Below are 22990 nucleotides of genomic sequence, written 5' to 3' on the forward strand. Positions count from 1 at the left end.
GCCTTCTTTTTTTACAAAATTGCTACATTTGGCCTAAAGATTGGAAAAAATTAAAAGAACCTCTAGGAAATACATTTGTACATTGTTTTTACATAATAATTAAACCGCTGACTGGTTGTGATGGATCTGCACACAAAAAAGTAAAAGCAAACTTCCAAGTATTTGTGGTTAGATTTTTATTTATCAATCCCAGTAAAATTAACCCTTTCCCTTTAATCCACCCCATTTATTTAAACTGATCCACTTTTCTTTTTTTTTACATTTTCAGTAGTTTTAAATCCTTACATTAGCACTTCCCGCTTTGGTCTCTTCAACCAACCGTTATTTATCAAAAAGGTGTAACAACAAATAAGTCATATACGTTTCCAGCTGTATGTAGTGAATATCTCATAGTTCAGAAATGCAGTTACAGACAGTCTGAACAGCAGTAATGCTGTATCCTAAGATTTCATAAATCCCGATAAAACCTAAAGCCTTTTATTTAAGGTTAATGTCTTTAAGACAGATTTTCAAGTACAGTTCAAACACAGGATTCTCAGAAAACAAGGCACGTATAGGTGCTCCCCTTTAAGGCTTTTTTTCTAACAAAACTAAATGGTTTATTCTTAGTTCCATTTTTTTTTAAAAGTGCTCCAAAATAAATTCCACACATAAATTCTTTTACATTTTGGCACGCATGGTTATTTTAAGATGTCAGGTTCTCCTCCGGCTGAGTGACAGCTGGTTTGAAAGGGCATTCTTAGACACACACAGCAGGTAAGAATAGATTACGACGTTCCTCGTCAGATAGCTAAACTCTCTGGGGCGAAACGCACCTCAGTTCGAGGGTTTAATTAATTTTTCAAGTCTTGTTCAGGCAGAACTTTGCCATAAAACTGGCACCACAGGCAGGAGTTAGAGTTGAAAGGCAAGTGTAGTATGTCAACAGCATGCGCCCTCCTTTCTCCCTGTTCCTCTCACATGATGGGGCATGTTTGGGAATCACCGGTGCAGTGCAAAATGCTGGTGACCTTACATTCTGAGCTCTTCGTTTAGCAGCCAACATTCTCATATTTTACATAATTTCACAACTGCATACACAAGTAAAGGACATAATGAAATAAATTGCACATAAAACTTTGCAGTGCAGTTTGACTTTGTGGCTATTACATGAAATAATCATTTTACTTCTAGATTCATGTGCAGGGCAATCAAATAACTTTTACTTCTGACATGATGGTGCATAATAACCAATATAATAAATGTCCTCTTTTCTTCTTGTACAGGCACTTAGAAAGCCAGCTCTTTGAAAAAATAAAATAAAAAAATCAGTTCCAATAGAATTGCAATTCTCAGCAACTCGTGCTCGTTCAACCGAAAAGTGAAGCAAATCATTGGTTTAAAGTGACATTTTTCAAGACCTTTCTGTTTGATATTCCCAGTTCGATCCAATACAGACTCAGAAAAAAAGCCCTCCAGTGTAGTAATTGCACAAAGGTCAAGGTGAGGTCACTTGAGTTTTGCTGCTAAACTTTCTGGTTCTACCATTCAAACTTCCACAGCTGGTTCCTGTCGGCTGGGTTGCACCGCCTCATCTGTGCATCCGTGCGTCCCTCTGTTGTGCGGTATGCTGTCACACACATGTCCGTGTGAGGGTGGTAGATGCTGCCATCCTGAAGAGAGAATGTGGGACATCAGGTCAGACATCACATTAATGTAACTTTTAAAGAGTGTGCAAAATGAAATCCCTCACTTGTCTGAACTCCCAAAGGATACTAGGAGGCTTTGCTTCCCCATCCCGAGGACAGTGCCTCATGCTGATGGAGGATTGTGCTTCAAGTACTTCAGCACACAGCTCCGTAACAGAGTTGAAACGGATCTCTTTCTGAGAAGTGTATTCAAAGTACTGAAAAAAAAATGTATTAGAGAGATATATATTACATACATATGTTTTATATAATATATATATATATATATATATATATATATATATATATATATATATATATATATATATATATATATATTGGTCTGAGATAAATCCCTTGGTATATCTCTTTGGAAGACTTTAGTCAAATGGAAACACTTGGTGTTTATTTCAGCGCTTAATGTTTGTGACAACCGAGCTCATTCTGGGAAGGGCTCGGCCCTCTCAATCAAACCGCCATGTACACAAACCCCAACTCTTCCTCTCGGGTGTCATTTCAACAAACTGACCTGGCGGAACTAAAGACGCCACGCTACCCAGGGCTACCCTTTAAACAGTGGCTCAGATCATCAGTCTTCATACTTCTCCACCCTCTTCTTCACAGCTCATATATCATTCAGGCCTACCACGCTAATTTCCAATTAAAAGCATCTCTTATGGGCCACAGTTCCTGACTGATGACTTCTTTACGCAGGCGGGGCCACTAACTCTACCTGCGTGGCTCATGTATCTTTCAAATGGAACGTGGTTTTTATGTGGGCCAGGCATGAGAGAACAGGAGGCAGGTGGTGAAGGGACCTCTGGTTTTTATTTCACAGGGCAGCTATTCAGACATTGATTTTCAGTAACACATGGTGTCCATGTTTGACTGGGGACAGCTAATGTGGTGCATCAGTGGAGTAATCAGAGATATCAAGCAGGTGGAAGATAAAAAGTGGAGATTTTGTCTGATTCCAACAATAAATATAAATGAGGGACACATAATCGGCAGCAGAAAACGTCAACTTTCCACTAAGCAACAGGGGAAAAAAAAAAAAAAAGAGCAAACTGAGATTTAAACTAATCATTACCTGGTTTCCTCCCTGGCCATGGCACCCAAACATAGAAAGGTGTGCTCCAGTAGGATTGTGATCTGGAGCATTGTAATCAAGGCATTCTGATTGTAACCCTGAGCTGCGAACCTGAACAGGGAAAAAAAACAATTTTCAGCAACAATAAAGACGTAATGCTGTGGATTGACTCCCTTGATTGACACTCTACAGGCAGGTCATACAGAGAGGCCAAGCACACAGCAGAAAACAGGTTTCAACCCGCTGTTAGCTTGTTTTCCAAATCATGACACAGCTATCCATGTAAAAAGCAAAAAAAACAGTAATCTAATCCATTGCCATGTTTCTGCAATAACTAGATATTTTGTCAAACAGCAAAATATGTGAAATGACACAGTTGCCATACAAACAGGGTAAAACAGACGAAGGGATAATATATATGATAAGCAGACTTACAGCCCCATGCCATCCTTCCCTGTCCTCCGGGACGTGTAGGTCCGGGTAGATGTTCCTCAGGTACCATTCAAAGCTTTTGCATTTTAACTTGTCCCTCAGCTGCACCCTCTGGGAAATATCCCCATAGTTTTCCTGTAAAGCACATGTACCAGATGAAACATTAATAATCCCATCACAAGGAAAAGTAAAGAAAAAGAATTCAACTTGAAATACCAATTTGTAATTGCCATTGTTTGGTGTGTGTATGGTTGTCTATAGTGACAACTATTATTCAGAAAATCTAGACAGAGAGTATCAGTGCTGTTAATTTAAAGCAATTACTTAAGCGATCATTTCCAAACTTTAAATTTGTAGAGTTTTATTTAGGTGGAACTTACACTGACTACAAAAAAAAGCAGGTTTTGCCACAAAATATTCAATACTTTGCAAGATTAAGAGGAATTTCCTCATTCAGCATTGCTGTAAGGCTGAGCATGCATGTAATTAAAACATAAAGGAAAAGGAAAAAAAACATGCATCAAAAAACCAAATCTGAATGACCGTTCATGTGGTGATGTAAAAACAGGTTTGTTGGATGCTGAAATTATATTAGAAGATGCCGCAGTGAGAATTGGAATTAGGTTCTGTTTTTTTTTCTGTTAAATTAAAGAGAATAAAGATCATATTAAATTTAAGAAATATGTTTAAAAATGATCATGCTTTCTTTTAAGACCGACAAAAATTAACAGTGGCGCGTTCATTTTTCAGATCCGCTTTTCCACCCTTTGTCATCATTATCAGTGAAAGAAAACAAAACACTGTTTGATCAAGAAAGCAAATATCAGCATCCTGGATATGACAGCTTCAGGTCGTAAAGCACAGGTGTGCATCAAGGAATCAAACTCCTAAAACAACTATAGCCTTCCCACACCCTTCAATGCTTTACCTGAGGCTAAATGAGGAAATGAATGTACGGCACGTACACACGGCTGCAGTACGGCTGCTTTCTCTGAAAGCGGTTAAAAGGGAAAAATTGCTGGAAGAAAAATATGAATTAATGTTCTTAATTGTACAGAATTACTGGGGACTCCCTAACAATTAGAAAAAAACTTAAAATGTATAAATCCTTTAATGCAATAGCAATACTGCAGCAATTAGAAAGTCTATTTATTCAGCTTTGTAAAGCTTTCATAACATTTCCATTCAGCTGCGATAAATAAAACGACAAAGTCACAAAGAAGCCTCCTCAATGAATCATATGAACCCAAAGTAAGTTAAGGAAATTTTGGACAAGTAATGAAAATTCTATTTTCCCCGGGTTAAATGAGTGTGAAACATTGGTGCTTTTGATAAAGTCACTATCAATTTGTTAAGAAGAGAGAAGATAATACTAAATCAAGGTAAATGTGTTCTTATATCTAAAAAACAGCAAATAATAACAAGAGAATGGATATTAGCCTAAACCTGTGGTCAGAAGAATATTTTAAAACCTGTACAATTATTCAAACACACAATGCATACAAATTGACATATCTTCACATTCCATGTATTGATTAAGATATTTTATATATTTTTTAAACTCTAATTATTCAATTGATTTACCTAATAAAATAAAGGCTGATAGTAGTTTAAAATAACCTGAGTGCCGGAATAATTGGATTTAATGAAAGTTATAAAGCCATTACTACCAGGCCAACCAGAACCGATGACATGTTTGGAGCTCAATTTAAAACAAGCAGCAGATCAAGTCTAGCAGTACTGTGTTCACTCTCCCCCTGACCAGGTAATTTCTTGTTTGATCAAAGATCCCCGACATTAATAATGTATGTTTTTTTCAGAAAGGTGTAACTGAGATTCGTGAATTTTTCATGTTGCCCAACTCTGAGACCTGAGAGCCAGTGCACACACATACACCTGTGAAAGCCCATACAGACACATATTGACCCAGTGAGGGATCACAAACTCACCACCGAATTATATGACACCAAACATCAAAATCTGATGTCAAATGTGAGCCACTCAGTGGAATATTAACATGTTCCTGAGAAGTGATTCAAAAATCAATTTTGGACCAGTGCGGAACCAATTATGACTTTAAATGAAATATAAAAGACGTTTCTAGTTTCTAAATGCCCTACCTTTCTTGCTGGAGGGTTTCTATTGTAGAAGTGCTGTTTATAGGAGCCCATCCAAACCTCTGCGGCTCGTACAGTGTTCTGGAGGAAGTTAGGCCGTGCGTACGGGGCCTTTTTAGGGAACACATGGCCAACATGGGAGCAGGGATGAATCTCTAGACTGCCTCCGCATTGCCACACCTGTGGGTGTCAGAAAAAAAAAAAACATTACATTGAAATATAGCTCTCTGTTTATTTTTAACATTGGTACAACTATTTAATTTAGATTTGATTTTATTCATCTTTTATATTTTTCCAGCATTTGTGGCAAATTATTGTTATGGTTTATCAATTGTTATTTTAGCATTGTATTTCTCAAGAATTATTATTGTTAACAACACTTTCCTCTGAACTCAGGGTCCTGAATCTGGAGCTTTATTATTGAAGGGCTTCAAAATCAGCAGATTAAAAAAAATGTCTGATTTACACTGGAGCTGGAGCATTCAGCTTTTGATCTGAAACTTTACATAAGGCAGAAGCAATACTTGTCAGGGTAGTTTGTAGTTTCTTTGTAATTTTGTCTTTAACTTTGTTTCCAGGCAGTGTTACGTTTTTGAGTTACTCTCTGTTGCCCCCTTGTGCCTGTTTCTTTTCCCCTTGGCTCCCTTCTAGTTAGTTCTATTCACACCTGCTCCGTGTCAGCTTATTAGCCCATTCTTTGTTTTGTTCCCCATATATATATACCAGCCCTGCTGGTCTTCATTGCTGGTTTCTTGTTGATTTGTTGCTAGTTGTTTCTTTGGTGCCCATGTATGTTTTGCTGATGTTTCCTGGATTTATTTGGTCTGCAGTATTTTGTGTTTTTGGACTTTGCTTCTGTTGCCTGTGGAATTTCAATTAAATCAGCAAAACTCCTTTCCTCCTCCTCAACTCTGCATTTGGGTCCTCCAAAAACCTCCACCAAACTGTGACAATACCATTGAAGGTGAAGTATTAATACATCCTCTGAGCAGAAATGTATGTATAAAGTAACATCCCATTCATCTCATTCATTATATTGCTATTAGTCAGTTGTTTAGTTCCCTAAATTGCTAATGGTAATATTTAGTTTCCGTTAATGTTACCATCTTTACAGCAAATTATAGCAAGTACTTGTTATTTAAGCAAAAATAGTTTTAAGCAATTAAGGATAGTCATTATAAAGCACTCTGATTTAATATAAACAGGAAGGATTTCCTGTGCAAAAGCCCAAAATAATTGAATGATTATTTGACTTTATTTAAAAAAATAAACAATCTAATAAAAAGCTTTTGGAATTTTGGATTAAATGTCCTCTAAAAGAATATAGCTTTTAATGCTATTGATAATGAATTCAACCAGAGAAAATCACCTTCATTGTTATTTAAGAACCTGGTTTACAGTATTTATCTATGCTGCTTAAATTCCTTTCAGAAAAATACAAAAAGAGCGACCTACACACGAAAAGTTAAAGAAAATTTTTAAAGCATTTGCTTGAAAAAATAGATGAAACAAGGCGGTAATTGGAGCAGGCTTACCACTCTGCTCTGTTGTTTCTTACCACTTCAGAATAGAGCCAAAAACCAATTCAGAAAACATTAAATATGCATAGCAAAAAGTCCCAGAGGGTGGCCTTTTTTCCCCACACATGTATCACCTCACCCATTCATCTTCACAGAGAGAAAATATACATCCACAATTTCACAAAACAGTCTGAAATCCTTACTTATCTGGCTGACTTAGACATTTCAAAAGCAGAACGACATTATAAGGTCATCAGTTTCAGAGGCCAGGGCTTACTGTGATCTGAAACTAACACTAATCTTTCTAAACTTGGGCCAGCAGTGACTGTTAGTATGCACCCTGATGAAACATGGACTTATAGCTGAAAGCAGGGGTTCAAACGTGCTGCATGAAACCAATTGCCCTGCACTGTCTGACATTAAATTCAATTCATTTCTTGTTTCAGGTCAGTTTAGGGTAGAAGAATAATTTAAATTTGCTGAGCAGCACACAAAAAAGATTCTCTCTTATTTCAGTATTTTTTCTTCAGTAAATGTTCTCAAATTTATATTTATTTCATTTATTTTTAGTAAAAGAAATTTAAAGTATATGACTTGGGTAAAAGAATCTGGATATCTTTGAACAACAGTTTGCTGTAAGTTTGGCCCATTCATTCTGACAGAAGTGTAGCCTGGGTGCCATTCCAAACTTAGTCCCGCCCACAACGTTTGAGTTCGGGAAGTTCGGTCTGGCATTGCTCAATAGTAGCGCGAGTATGCTCGCACAATATCTGGCGGGCCAATCAAATTGTCAGGGCGGGCTTTATACGATGATGGACAGATGATCAACAGTAACGTAATCAGTCACCAAAGCACGCTTGGGTGACAACAACAATGGCTGCCGCTGGAGAGTTGAGGTGTGTAGATTCTGCTATTAGGTCTGTTCTAGAAGATACCGACAGCAAATTAATTTTAAAAGAGGAACAGAGAAACGCAATCGAGGCTCATCTTCTTATTCTAGGCGTGCAACTGCACGCTTTGATTTTTGTTGACAACAACTATGCCTCGCTTAACATACGTCACGCACTCCATTGCTCTTATTGGTTGTAGGTCTATCCAATTGAGTGCAGAGGCATTTTTTTTCCTGGTTCGTTCGAAACACGCCCCATAATCACAGCTCTATGGAGCAGTATCAGACTCATATTCTGACTAGAATTGAGTAGGACTACGTCAGGCTAACAGAAGTGTAGTAACCAGGTCGGATTGAAAGGCTACCTTCCTGGGATCCAAATTTCAGTTCTTCCAGCAAATCTTTTATGCAACTAGATCAGGGATTTGTGATGGTCACTACAAGACTCTGCACTACTGTCCTTACACCTCTTTGTAACTAAACTGGCTGCATACCAGGGACCATTGCCTCTTTAAAATAACTATTTGTGCCTAACAATTAATGTCTGGATCATATCTTACCAAAACTGTTTAAAGGTGGATATGAAACCTGTGGTTCTGACTGTATTGGTTGAAAATCTAGCCTCTTTGCTAATGAGATTCCAGTATATTTATACTCCTAACCTAACCTCACCTTTATAATAATAGATGTTTACCCTGTGATTTTGAAAAATATGCTCACCCTGAAGGAGAGTTCCAGGTTTTCTCCACCCCACACTTCCATTCCCATGTCATATGTGCCAAGGTACTCAAAAAAGGCTTTGCTCACAGCAAATAATCCACCTGCCATTGTTGGAGACCTGTTGGCAGAAAGGAAAACAAGAAAGTCGTGAAATTAGATCTGTTCTGAATTAGTGTTTTTTGTGTGGGATTATAAAAATCCTCTCTGTCCTCTTATATGTTAATCTTATTGGATAATTGTTTATCCAGTTATAAACCTTTGAAAAACCCTTCGCTCTAACCTGATGGGCTCAATACGAGACTTTCGCCTCTTGCGTTCCGCTTCAGGAACAGAGTGCCACTGAAAGGTGAGTCTCCAGTCAAAGCCTCCGATCATCGGCTCATCTGTCTGCATGTAGAACTCGAAGTTGTTCCAGTCGATGGTGTCTATCACAGGGCACACTATGGTGCTGGCATTCTCAGCAATCCTAAACACACGCACACCAAAAAAAACATGACTAAATAATTGTTTGATGCCATTTGGCATTAAATATAAATAGAATTATTTTTTTCTTTGTGTTCCTTAGAAAGATCCTAAATAGCTTGACTTGTTACCTTTCTAGCAGAGGCTCGATCCAACCCGGAACACACTCACAGTGGCAATCAAGAAATGTCAGAACATCCCCTGTAGCATAGGTGGCGCCAATGAGTCGTGCTCGTACCAGCCCTTCCCTTTTGTTTGTGCGAATGAGCCGCACGCGTTGCAGATTGCTGATGTACTCAGCTAGCTGGGATTTTAGGTAGCCTGTTGTAAACAAAACCCAACATTTACTGCTAAAGTAACTCTCCACCTTTGGATGCAACATTTCATACATAGAACACCAAACTCAAGTCTTTACTTATCATACCCTATTTGAGTTGCATTAATACTTTTCCAGCTCCTTGCAGGCAAAAAAGGTAACAAAACCAGACACTTAGCCATTTCAACAGCATAAAATACCCTACTTAAATCTTGAACTTCCATCATTTACTCTCTGCATTTTGCCTCTAAAGAGATGGATGTCCTTGTAGCTTATAAAATAGGTTTTGAGTAATCATTTCCCGAGCCTTCTGAGGAACATTTCTTAGAATTTAAATGTAAGTACCTAACTGAAGAAAAGTTTGTTGTCTCAAAATAAACTAACAGACCCTGGACCAGTCTAGATTTCACAGAGCCTTGCAAAGAATGGCTTTACTTGTACCTTCAGGTTCTTCTTTTACCTATTAGATGGTAAAAAGAAAAAATAGATTTGCTTTACACTGAACTAAGACTAAACAATATAATTCAAAACAAGCTGAGAACAGATGGTAAATTTAGGCTCATAAAGAATGCTGTGACCTCCCCTTTACACATCAAATAACTTTTAGGTTCCTTGTAATCTTAAACATGCTGTAAAACTTTCTTATCAACATGTTATGGTTAAGGATTGAGGTACTGCAGTGGTGACTCGTCTATGATGCATTGTTTCACATCCACTGGCCATTGGTCAATTTGAGAAAAAACTGGTAAAATACACTGAGTGGATATCTGCATTGCAGCTTCTTTAGCTTCAAGTAAAAAGATCCCACCAAAACGCTGCAACAAACAATCTATAATCTCCGCTTCCTACATCAATAAATACAAAGGCTACTTGCAATGGAAGGTGAGAATGTGCATATGGAAATTGGATTCCTAGCTTAGCAGATGGGCATTCACCTTGTACATAAGCTCATTACTGAGATACCAAAGAAAAGTTAGAGATTCTTAGTCTGCAATTCAAATTAGATTAAAAGCTGAATGTATTAAGCCTTGATGGGAAATGGGGTAAAACCACTGCCAGCTGTAAAGCTCCAAAAGGAAATTAACCGCAGACTTCCAAAAACTTGATGTGGTCAGTCTAGACAGCTTAACGAATAAAACAGATTTAATGTTTTGTGTACATTTCCTCCTTGCTGCAGCAGCAAAAATATGTAAAGAGCGCCATGTACCAGGTAAATAATCCTTTTCCCTTCTGTCTTACTAATGTGCATATAAATGTATAAAGATGCTGTTTCTTCATATACAACAAGGCTGAAACTGACAAATGAGGTGCAGAAAGTTCCAATATCCATATGAGAACCCCATATAGAGAACAAAACATACTAGTACACCCAGTACACCACGGCTTTTAAAATTGCCAAAAGTGCTAAGAACATGACAACTTCATAATGTTACTTTGTTTGTGACTCAGTAAAATAGTATTATGGACACATAATGACAATGAAGACTTTTTGTTCTTGGTTCTGTGAATGGTTTTTCAAGTTAACTAGTTTGGCGAAATTATTTTCTAGATGTAATCATCTAGAAAATAAAATTAGAAAATAACTCATCCATACTGACATCACGTTTTTTTTTTAGACCTTGCAATCCTAAATCATTGTTTGGTCTCATAAGAAAAACGGAAGTGCAGATACATAAAAGAAGTTGCTTCTTTTATGTATCTGCACTGTCATTTTCAAACATAAAACTATACATGACTCTTCTCTGAGTTTAGCATTTTATGTTCTACACTGTGTAATAAATATGCTAAAAATAAAAAGAAAACTGACAATACCATGCAACTGAAAATCCCCAACTGGCTTTTCATCTCTAAAAGACCTTCAGAAAGCTAAGAATAAGAAATCAATACCAACTTAATTTTACAATGATGGGTTTGCTTTAGTTTCTCTAAGTGCTCAAATGATGCACAATTAGTTGAAAAAAATGTCTATCTTCAAAACAAGAAGAGATCAAATTGGATCCTTTCGTACTCATGCTTTCATGAGCAGTTTTAGTTGATCCAAGATAAGCCGGAAACTAATTTGTGCATGTCCAAAAGCTCAAGAGATTCAAGAGCCAAGGACTAATCCAAGATGATTTTTGAAAATGCCATTACTGTAACTGTTCTTGTTTTGTATGGGTCACATGGAATGAGACTTAAGTGCCAATACTGATTTAAAAAATAAAGAGATGAAAGGGTTACTTTCATTTTTCCTGGCTGGGTAAAATAGAAACGAGAGGAAAACATACATTTCCAGTAACCTTGAACCTGCTGGGTAGGATTAAACGTCACAGGAAAATAATTTTTTTTCTTCCTGCAGTAATTTATTTTTCCTTTCTTGGGGGGGGTAAGGGAGTGGCGTGTCTAGCATTTAGCTTGGTGTTATTGGTTAGAGAAGCGGAAATGATGTCATAGCAGCTCAGCGCTCACTGAAGTCATCATTATGGTGTAATGTCTCTGACAGACTAGACCAGGACAGGCAGTCATCTAGCTCTTTCTATATCCAGTTTCTGACATGGAGTCGTATCATTCCCAGAGTTAGAACACGTCTGCTGAAAGCAGATCTTCCATTCACTGATGAAATCCGTGTGTGGAAGCCGAAAGCTTCTATTAAAATCACCTAGGCTAAAGGCCATTATATCTCAGATACTCCACCCAACATGAGGAATGTTCAGAAGGGAGGTTTTACTTTTTGTCATTTAATTGATTTGAAATAGGAGACCACTATCAAAACAAAACCTCAAATTTGCACAAGCATGAAGCTAAAGAATAGGACGAGCTGAGACCGGAGCAGAGAGCTGCAGTAAATAAAATAACTTAGCAAAAGCTGCTCTATTCAAAAATACACCATGGAATGTTTTTTTAAAGGTGCTGCCCCATTCTAAAGAATGTTTCTATAGAAAAACGTGTTTGTTAACTTGTCTAAGAAGGTAGTCTTGTAGGTTATTTGACAGATTTAGAGCCTTGTTAAAGTATCATATTCCCTGTTTTGTTCCCTGAGACAACATTTTATAAAACTATGAAGGGAGGTCTGAGGTAAACTCCATTCCAGGCTTAATTGTACTGCTGTAAATACTGTTGATTTTCTTTCAGAGTAGCCCTTGTAGTGCTATTAATCTTCCCCTCAGTTCTGACCAACTTCAACGGTCCATCTGAAAAAAACATCCCCACCACCGCGGGATTGTGTAGATATGAATTTCCACTACACAGTATTCAGCTTGGGGGTCAAACCTCAACATTTCAGTGCAAACTGACCAAAGCCTCTTCTTCAATATAGTTTCTGTGTCCCGTAGTGGATTTGTTGCAAATACATACAGGACATCTTAAGGCCTTTTAGCAAAGTCTTTCTTGCATCTCTTCCATAAAGCCCAGATAGGTAAAGTCTGACCTGTCTGCAGTGATCTTTGATCTGAACGGAGCTGTTGGTTTACTAATGTTTATGAATAAGATAAGATCTAAGGCTTTCAAAGAACAATAGTTGCTACACTAAAGTCTTCAGAATGAAGAACATTACAAACATCAAGCATCATACAACAATGGAGTGTGTGGTCAGAGTCCTCCCCAAACCTCCTGCAAGACAGACCACTACAGGAGGATTACTTGTTTTAGCCACATTTTGAATTTATTAAGCATTTTTTAAGTTGAGCTTGTAACGGAAGCTACTGCCCTCTAAAGGACTGGTTATACTCCTGCAGCAGTGTGTTGCAGTGAGCTTGTCGCAGGTATGACGCAGACATTTTTGATTTATGCTCAATATTGAATAGTGGTCTGCGCTGTTATTCCACACCCCAACGCAAAAGGGGACAATCAGGAACTAGCTGTGGGTCTAGATACGGCCGAGGTGGAGAGGAAATGGGGGCAAGTTTGTCCAACAACAGCGGGACATGAGGACGAAAAAAAGCAGGGATCCAGGTAGAAAAACGGTCCCAGCATTCTCGCGCACCTCGCACTTCTAGCTGATCAAAATTCATGAATCGTTTTCCACAATTGCGGTCATACAAACAAAACACGCTGGTAAGGTATCAAATGGGAGACGCATAGTGTAGAGCTGATGTAGATTTGACCAATCAGAGTCCTCCTGTCTGCGGCACTGACAGTGGTCACCTACAATTTGGGAGAGGTGCAGCAGAGTGTCTGCGGAGGGGGGGCGGGAACGTCTCTGCGTTCACCGCGACACCTACGCAGAGGACCTAGTTTCAAAGTGTAAATCAGCCTTAAAGGCGTCAGTGCCTTGGAGTTTACCTTCCAATTCTTGTCCTACTAAGTTTAACCACTTTTTAACTTAATACTTAGGAGTCTGGAAACATAACTAAAAACAAGAATAAAAAGTTTCATGGATTTTATTCCAGATCAGATCGTTTTAAAACAGAGAAATTGTAGCCAACTGCACAGCTGTGCAATCAAATTTTGGCGCGCACTAGGCATCTAAAAACTTGAGCCCCAAGCCTTTGTCTTATACGTCATGAGTCTATGTGTCGCATCAGGTGGATGCTTAACTGTACCTGACCGTTTCTGACCCTGCCTTTTACCCTGCTGCCTCTTGGCCTCACAGACATGCTCTATTTATCAGCCATTCTACACCAATGAAGTATTCTGTGTGAGTGTACCCCATGGAGGCTAAACAGCATACATTGAACGTTTGTGTGATTCCAAATATGAAAAAGTTTCTGTGGTTTGGAGACTTCTGCGAGTCATATTCAATTTAGAGTTATTTCTTGTCCTCCATCATCTATGAAAAACGAGCAGTGTATTTTTTTTTCTTTGTGTGTGTGTGTGTGTGTGTGTATTCCAGACCTCGATCACTGAAGTCATCAATCAGGATGATCTCTTTCAACAGGATGGCAGGTGTGGTCTCCAGCACGCTGTGTATAGTCCTTAATAGAGTGGACCAGGCCTCATTATAGAAGGCTATGATCACAGAGGTGGTAGGTAAATGTCGGTAGTCAAACTTCTTAGTCCGGCATCTGAGGTATGCGTGTGTTTACATGGGTGAGGAGGAAGACAGGGTTCAAAGCATTAATGTAAAGCACATCTTCAGCATGTATTTACAAGAATATCAGCAAGCTCAATGATTTTTCTTTTCCTTTTTAACAACTTTGCTTGGAAGAAAAGTATGTCTAGTCTAAATCCAGATGGCAGTCATTAAAACTATAAAGAGTTGCAGAAATATGGATGGGGGTAAGCAACATACCACAGCAGTACTGTGGGAGAAACCACAGAAATGAGAACAAACAGAGATGAAAAGAGTCAAAAAGATCAGAGGAAACTGGAATAAAACTAAGCGAAGATAAAAAATGTGAAATGATTTAATTTGAAGGATCCGAAAATGAGAACAAAATGAGGGATTTACTGTAGAGAGAAAAGGGGAGTTGTGGTCTCTTTACAGACGTGATATGAAGCGAGTTTAATCCACTAATGAATACTAGAAAACAGATGAAGGATAACTGTCTAACCAATAAAAATTGTGCAAATAATAAGGTGAACACCAAACAAAAACTGCTAAGGTGATGACAGTAGCTGATAAATTTGAGCAATAACCTTTGTTTCTGTTTGGGTCTCATTAACTCATGCATGCAATTCCCCCTCCAGCTTCTGGAGGAATATGCACAACATTTCCAATGTTTGTGCATGGAACCTGTAAACATCCTGCATCATATCCTTACGAATTATTGCTGCCTGCAACAACAACCGTGGAGCAGACAGAGCTGGTTTTCTGACCTGCCATGATGGAACGTGTTTAGCTTGAGTATGATGCCATTTCTAGCAGAGACGTCCACTCTGAAGGTAAAATCCTAAGCAGTAAGTAATGCTAAGTGGCACTATTACAGCAGCATTTACTGCTTTTTAACCTCTAGAGACGCCTTGACCTTTAACCAGAGTTTCAGGGTTCTACCACTTTATGGTGGTAATCAATCTTAGAAGGTTTAAAATATTAACTGGTAAATGATTCCTTAATGGAAAATCTTATGCGGTAAATGACTTATATTTATTGATTTTCAACGTTTCACACCATTGTACTTCAAAATCTGTCAAAGCCTTAATTCACCATTAACCCTGATCAATAAAACTTTAAAAAAAAATAAACAAATCTGTCATAAGAAAAATTTTCCTATTAAGTTATTGGAAGGGTACAAGTTAGATTTTCAATCAATATTTTTTCTTTGCCAAATGAATGCAGTCTTGAACAACTCGAGGACAGATTTAAAAATAATCTAGATATTCCATTAAAAAAATTATGCTGTGGAGTTTCTTTTCTCTCAGTTAAACTGCTGTTTGTGTGTAGGTGGATTAAATTATGAAATGTATGGAATCAAATGGAGAGGACCATGGACAGGAGGTGCTTGTTTATCAGGTATGGGAAAATATTAGCAAGTTTAAGATGCGGCAGGATGATAGATTCCTACCAAAGGAAACTAAAATAATGAAATTTAATCAAAGGGACGCTTCAACAAATATCATTCTAAGACCATTCATTTGTCATATTTCAGAGAGATAAGTTGTTTTTTTTTTAAACTCACAGATTTAAGTTTTAAGTTTTAAGTTTTAAGATTTAAGTTTAAGTAACAAGGCCTTAGTATAACATTAAAAAGCCTGGTATTTTAATAGAGGTTGAAAACAAAGTTCTACAAAAGACACAGTAAAGTTAAGGCAATTTATGAAAATACCGGTATATTTTTTTATCACTTTAATAATTGTTTTCACAGTTTCGGCAAAGTATTTCACAAAGTCTTTATAGGAAATAAGTCCACCTATTGTTCACAAAATAACTAAAAACGTGAGAAAGGTTATTTGCCTTCTGTAACGCCCCAGTTATTTTACGAGCACTTTAGGAACTCCAAGAAGCTAAACCTGTACTCTGGCTCATTCCTGCATTTTTCTTTCAGCTGTATCATTTTTACTGGGTTATCTGGATCAGATATACAAATATATTTTAAAAATGACACCTGCCAACCGGTTACTCCGCAGTTTGACAACATGTGAGCCATTCTTTGTTTCCTGAGAACTACTGCTTGCATTTGATAAGGATATCTCTTGTGTCACTAAGTGGGCCAGGCTGTAAATTGAACCTCCCACATACGTTCCTCTAACTGACAAAGTGATCAAAGTTTCTTTTCAGTCCATTTTTCAGTTATGCAGGTATCGCGTTGGCAGAGTGGTTGATTTCTGATTCACATAAGGCCACCAAAGTTTTGGGAGAGTGAGATCTAAGTATAAGGGGAACTCTAGCACTCATTCCATCTACATCTGGGTTTTAATTGGTGAAGGAAGCCAGTGAAGCATAAAGCCAAGGCGGAAGAGGAAACTAGTTATACGAGATGTGGAACTCCGTGTTTCATCAAAGGTGTGGAGCTGATAATAGCGCAGGATGCAATAAACCATTCAGACAACTTTCAGGCAGCTTTAAAAAACTTTTTTTGGAAAGATCTCAGCATTGTTTCTAACTATCAATGAGAAAAGGACAACAGCGAAAGATAGATTTAGACCAAAACACAAGCAAACTTTACCACAGGTTCCTTTGTAGAGTCCCCATCTGGCCTTAAGGGAACTTAACAACTGAAGTATTTATTGTATTTAAAGATGCAACAATCTGAGCTTCCTTGGCTTTGACCTACTAATAGCAACTTTATCTGTTTCCAGTTTCATATTATATTAAATAAAAACAACAAAAATTGTATATGATACAAGAACATTAAGGGCATTTTTAGATTTTAGCTTCCTGCCAGGTGTTAATGCTTATTGGTCATTAATTATTTAAATTAAAAGTAGAGGAGATGTCACACCATGCGTGTGTAAGAGAATAATTTCTTATTATCTTGAATTAAAAACAAAATGATTACATAATGGGTGTTTAAAGCTTTGGTATTTTTTATTGGTAAATATTTTCCAGGAGGATGGTGTTTACTTTATGTCTTTATAATCCAAAGGATTTCTGTGGTAGAGCTCAAAACTACAAAGGCTTCATTCAGCCTTCCTGTTATTCAATGAAAGTCTTGCTCTCTCTTGATCTTCTCTCACAAACTTAATGAACATATTTTTTTTTCCTCATATGTGAGGATTTAACAAAAGAGAATACTTTTCTTTTGGGATGAAAACTTCCGTTGGATGGTATCTCATTGCTAACTTAGGAATTTCTCCTTTTTCTGTCTTTGGTCCATTTATGGAACAACATGGTTTCCTTATAGTAAAGGAAATGCTAAGCGCCCCCCTTGTTACCAATGCTGAATCAAATGGTCATAGCGGCGCTAAATAATATGTCCTCTAACCTTCGAGTTCAACTTTAACTCGATGTGGCCAAACTTTTCTCTAATCACCAGCCTGTTGAGAACATTTTAAATGATGATACTAGTATTTCAACCTACTCACTCATTCATTCTGTGATCCTGGATGTGCCGATGGAGGGAGATCTTATCACTGACGTAAATGTTGATGGCGTAGCGCTCTACAGTCTCCTCCTCCTGTTTTTTTTCTTCAGGACTGAGGGTGAGGTGAGTGGCCCGACCCCACTCCCCTAGTGCACTGTTATCAGGCGGTGGCTTAATATAGAGCGGCCTGGCCAGCTCCCCGTCTATACCGCTCTCCTCTATAACCAGCTGCCTGGCCTGGAGATTGTGCTCCTCCTCATCTTCATCTGTAGAGAAAGACGAGGGGAAAGAGGCTCGTTCCAGCAGTAGATAGCCCAGCCACAGCAGCCACAGCAAGACGCCTGCCTTGGCCAGCACGCCCAGCTTTCGGGAGCAGCGCCCCCTCATGACGACGAGCACCACGACGGGCTGAGCTTTTAGGGTGTCCGTCAGGACACAATCATCTGATGGAAAGAAAAAATCTTATTACACTTTTATTACTTTTGTCACTTAGAAAAAACAAACAAGAAAAAAAACAACAACAACATATTCACCCAAGAAAGATGATGTTTCCTAATTTCACACATGCCCTGGAGACACAGCTGAAACTGAGGCGACCAGCAGTAATCAACATTGACACCATAAACGAAATTGCACGCTGGCGGCGGGAGTGTTATTAAACAGAAACTGCACAGATGGAAGAGGCTGAATGATGGTAGCGACTACAGCTATGCGCCGAACAAATCGAGTGTGCGATACACCCCAGTGAGAAATACTGTTCACTAGCCAGATGAACTTCATTACATTGATGCAGTGTGAACCACAGGACCTCACAGCGAGGCTCCAAAAAAAAATCAAGAATAAATGGAAGAAAGCAGCTTAGTTCTGATGCATCACGTAAGGTTTCTAATCATCCTATTCACACTTTCCCCAACAGGGATCATTAGGTGGCTCTTGTTGCAGTTGATGCCAGCATGAGTACTAAATAGCACTTCACAGGCTTTAGGTTGTATCCGAGAAAAGATCCTATCTTTCTATTTAAAACTAATTTTTTTATGAGCACGTTTAGATTTATAAGTAAATATGTAAAAGTAAGCTCATTGTCTATTTCAGTAGAATCATCCGGCAGACAGATTTAGACCATTAAAGCAGATACTTTTTATTTATTCTTTTTTACAAAACATTAGACGTTCCCACTGAACTGGAAGATATATTATTCAACCTAGTTTGGTGCATTACAAGAGACTCATCTGGACAATTGGTGCCTAAAAGCTCAACCTCATTCTCACCTGATCTCATTAAAATACTACCACTCTACCTACATACTCCCTATATTTATTTTTTTTTACTTGCTCCATGGCAACAGGATTTACAGATCCAAGCAATTTTAAACTTTTTAAGATTACTGCTTGAACTGTATACTAAGAAAATTTAAGCTTGGTCCATTTTAATACTGGCTGTGATTGATTTAGGCAGATCAACATACATTTTTCTAACTTAAGTGGCATGTTCTGTTGCCTCTTGAAAATGTGGCTTGAGACTCTCAGCATCTTATAATATAAAGTAGAAGTTTAAAATTTAAGTTATACTTGTAAGGTAATGTGTTTCTTTAAGCTGAGAGGTATTCACAAAGTAAAAGTTGGATTTTTTGTTTGTTTTGCTGTGAGATTATGCAGCTACTACAAAGTGTTTGTATTGATGTTGTGCATGAGGTCCATACTGATGATCAAGTTTTTTTGTTTTTTTTTTCTTAAGGAGTTCTTTAATGCCTGCCAGATTACCAAATATGAAAGATTGCACCTTCAACCTCTGCAACTCTTTTCTTTCAAAATAAAAAAATCCCTTAAATCCCAGACTTAATGTAATTGTAGAGTCACACCTAAGTTAAAACTTTATTTGAATTTAGATTTTGTTTTTAAAATGGACCTCATGCATGGTTCCTCTTTGACTTTTCTTTCAGAGCCATAAATAAAAATATATGGAAAATGAAAAATCCTTTGCTAATCATAAAAAACGTGGTTAGCCCTAGTTTGTGAAAAACAACACAAAGTAATTAAAGTGTAAAAGAAGCATATCTTAAAAATGGACCACTTAATAGGTTGACACTAAACTGAAAGTAATCCCATAATTGTATTGCATTAATATTATGCAATACAATTATTATACTATTATATTAAAGAGGGATGGCATTTACTGCTGTGATGCACGCACTGCACAACCCAAGAGGGCTTCCCTTTTTCAAACAAACGAGCCCAGGGGTTTTATACCTCTACAAAAGTCTAATTTAATTCTTAGAACTGGTTGTTCTATTGGAGCTTTATATTAAAAGCTGTAAACAGATGTTTAAAAACTCCTAAGGCTGCTGTGTGAGAGACGACTGAAGCATGATACAAACGAAGCCTAATGTTCTCTGACTCCTTTAAGGCAGCAGCACAGCCCTTTCACTCCAGTCTGGACTCTGGCCAGAGGACTCTGGACTCCTGAGGTTTCAAAATGGAGACGCCTGCAAACAAAACCCCCTTTTATTGGCCGTCCATCACACCTTCCACCCTCTCTTTGAATCTGATAGCCACACCAGGGAGCTTTCTGGAAGAGAGCAGTGGGATGCAGCTTTAATCCTGACCCACTTTTTTTCTCTCTCTTTTTTTTTAATTAAGTGCAAATGTCAGTAAAACCAAAAGACATGTGTTAACATTTGCACTTGCTTCCTGTGACAGAACAAATTGAAGGCCTCGATTTTGGATTTCACGACATAACATCAGCAATCCCCCCTCCCCCTGCACACACACAAACACAGAAACATCTGCTTTTACTGGTTAGATGAAGCACTATGCATCACATCATGAGTGCACAGCTACTTTATTCTTGATCAGTCAAGGAGAATAAAACAAACAACTACAGAGGGAGTCATATCCGCAAAAAGAAGCACCAGTGGAACAGGTTGCACCAGCAGCAGCAGCTGACAGGAAGGCATGTGCCTCACTTTTTTAAAAGACTCTTGGAGGAACAGATCTGAGCTGATTTCTCTCTAAAAGAAAATGAATATTTAAAGGAAGTCCTGCTCTAATAAAAAATTTAAATTAAGTGAATAAATTCTCAAATATATTAAGATAAACAAAAAAGAAAGTGATATGTGTTGCAAATAATGGCAAATAATCTTACTTACAAGTGTTTGAGTTCAGCACCCCCTATGTAATGATCAGATCCACCTCTTACTGTTATTCTGACATTTGTCACATTGCATTAGATGAAAGAAAATGTGCTGCTGGTGCAATAATAGGAAGAGACCGACTGCGCGATGAGAGCGCAGCGCAGCAACAGGTCCGGAGATCCGTCACCCTAAATCACTGTTCCGATCAGTCTCAGACTAAGGTGGAAAAGGGAAACAATTCTGTCTTTAAAGGCTTTTATTTTATTGTTTTATGTGATTTTCTGGTAACGACAATAATCGCTGAAAATACCTTGATCGTCAGCAGCAATGACGCGGAAGCGTAAAGTTAGTTTCCACCGCAATTCGCAGCAATTTCCAGAAAAAGTTAACTTATTTCCTTATATCGTTTAACTGTTAAGATATTAATAATAATAAAAAGAAGAAAAAAACAAGTTAAACGGCCTTAACAGGAAAAAAGTGAAATAAATACCGAAGGTGACAGGGAAACAATAAAAAAGTTGTTTCTGTTAAAGGAACAGACGGGCTCGGCTTACCTTCTCAGAAAGGTGACATGTCTTAAAGTTTCCTCGAAGTTGAGTTTTCAGTCAGTCTGCCTGTGTTCCTCTTGCAGCTAAACCGCTGACGTGCAGATGTCAGCAATCCCCACATCCTCTCCTCCGAACTGGGCTCTCTGGTTCTTCTCGCTGACCTGCGGTTAGAAGCGAGAGGAATCCGAGTGCGCTCCGGTTTGGCCTTTCAAAATAAAACGGCACTAACTTTGAACTCTTCAAGGATCTTATCTGAAACATGGCTTGTAAATTTAAAAGTGTAGGCCCCTTGTTGAAATGCAATGATTATCCTTCTTATTAAAGAGAATGCTTTTAAATACAAGGTTAAAATTAAAATAATAATAAAACATTTAGTTAGACAGGAAAAATCCCATTTTAAGCAATACCCCCTAATTATAAAACAGACTTTTCTGAGTGACATCCCATAGCCTATAGTGTTTGTCTCCCTTGTTTGGCTTCTCTGGGATGGCTTTCTGCATGAATTAGGGATGTTTTGATAGGATTTCCTGATATTTTTTTTCAGAAGTGCCTTTGTTAGCGGATTGTCTGCAGGCCAGGTAATTTCTTCCACACCTAATTACAGCCATCCCTTCATGAACCTTGGTTTCTGCACTAGTGCACAAAATCATCCCCAAATTATCTCCAAAACCTTGACCATGCAGAACTTCTGCTGAGTTCTCTATTCACTTCCCTGTTGTTGTTTTTTTGTTGTTGTTGTGTTTAGCCTAAAAGTGTTTTTGCCTTACATGTTTCTTTTCCCTGTTCAACAAAATATTTTTTTCACAGATATGGGCGTTAACTGTTGGGGGCCTAACGGGGGCCAGAGCCCCTATGGAACCCCTTCGATCCAAACACATAAAACCCTAAACACACTGGATCCAATTTTTTGTATCCCGAATTAGTGTTGGGTACGTTACCACAAAAGTGTAATATATTTCATATTACCATTTAACATTTTCCTATTTTTGTGTCCTGGTTCATTGTGTCAGTTTTTGTATTAAGCTTTCAGCCTAATTCAAATACAAGTTACTGCTCATTTTGATGCAATTATACTAACTCATTCCTGATGATGTCTTTCTTTGTTTTTACTCACAACCTATTAAAATAACCTCTTTTTAACTCACTTCCTTTGGGTCCAGCTTCACTCATGTCAGCTTGACTGAAGGGGAATCACAGCCTATTAGCTGTTGCCTTTGGGCATAATTACAACTTCAAAGATGTGTCTGTATTCATTCAGGCAGTGAAGTTATTTATCTGCATTGAGCAGCAGAAGGTTTTAAATCGTTCTGATGCTATGGAGATAAAAACCAACGAGCTTCTGCAAGTTTTAACTGAACAGAAAGTTCAAATATTTCAACAAACAAATGAAGCACAGCTGATTAAATTGATAGGCTTACTCTCCTGTGCAGCTGTGTAGACATTTTGGGATTTATTTCTCAAAAAGTGTCGAAAAATCTGTGTAAATTTATGAATATATATCAAACACTTACAAACCAAGAGTTATCAGTAATCCATCATACATATTCTAAACTGCCTGTTTAAAGGTCTGAATATTAGTTCTAATCTACATTGAGGAAAATCTGATAAGTATTCCTTGTTTAAAAATATTTTAGTTCATTTTAGTGTCTCAGGCTGAAAAAGGAAATAATCCAAATCAGTGAGGAAAAGAAATCCAGAAGGAATTATTATTATTATTC

General features: G+C 37.9%; 1 protein-coding gene across 1 annotated transcript; it reads right to left on the reverse strand.

The window, feature by feature from the left end:
• Positions 1 to 244: 244 nt before the first annotated feature.
• Positions 245 to 21437, reverse strand: poc1bl (POC1 centriolar protein homolog B (Chlamydomonas), like). The gene is made up of 11 exons (XM_038288889.1): positions 21279 to 21437; positions 17596 to 18037; positions 14026 to 14195; positions 9029 to 9218; positions 8716 to 8901; positions 8436 to 8553; positions 5310 to 5486; positions 3193 to 3324; positions 2758 to 2868; positions 1733 to 1885; positions 245 to 1652 (listed from the first exon to the last, which is right to left on the reverse strand). The coding sequence occupies exons 2-11, from the start codon at positions 17979 to 17981 to the stop codon at positions 1521 to 1523; spliced, it is 1755 nt and encodes a 584-aa protein (XP_038144817.1). The 5' UTR covers positions 17982 to 18037; positions 21279 to 21437; the 3' UTR covers positions 245 to 1520.
• Positions 21438 to 22990: the final 1553 nt, after the last annotated feature.

The sequence above is a fragment of the Cyprinodon tularosa genome, unplaced genomic scaffold (genome assembly GCF_016077235.1).
Source record: "Cyprinodon tularosa strain WSP-4 unplaced genomic scaffold, ASM1607723v1 ctg26, whole genome shotgun sequence".
NCBI classification, from domain to species: Eukaryota; Metazoa; Chordata; class Actinopteri; order Cyprinodontiformes; family Cyprinodontidae; genus Cyprinodon; species Cyprinodon tularosa.

What these genes read in the sequence shown, in the direction of transcription:
- poc1bl (XM_038288889.1), bottom strand. Translation starts at nt 17,981, where the DNA reads ATGAGGGGGCGCTGCTCCCGAAAGCTGGGCGTGCTGGCCAAGGCAGGC. An exon ending in TCTCGTATTGAGCCCATCAG is followed by an intron (nt 8,554 to 8,715) that starts GTTAGAGCGAAG and finishes TTCTGCCAACAG; the next exon opens with GTCTCCAACAATGGCAGGTG. An exon ending in ATGGCCAGGGAGGAAACCAG is followed by an intron (nt 1,886 to 2,757) that starts GTAATGATTAGT and finishes TTTTTTTTTCAG; the next exon opens with TACTTTGAATACACTTCTCA.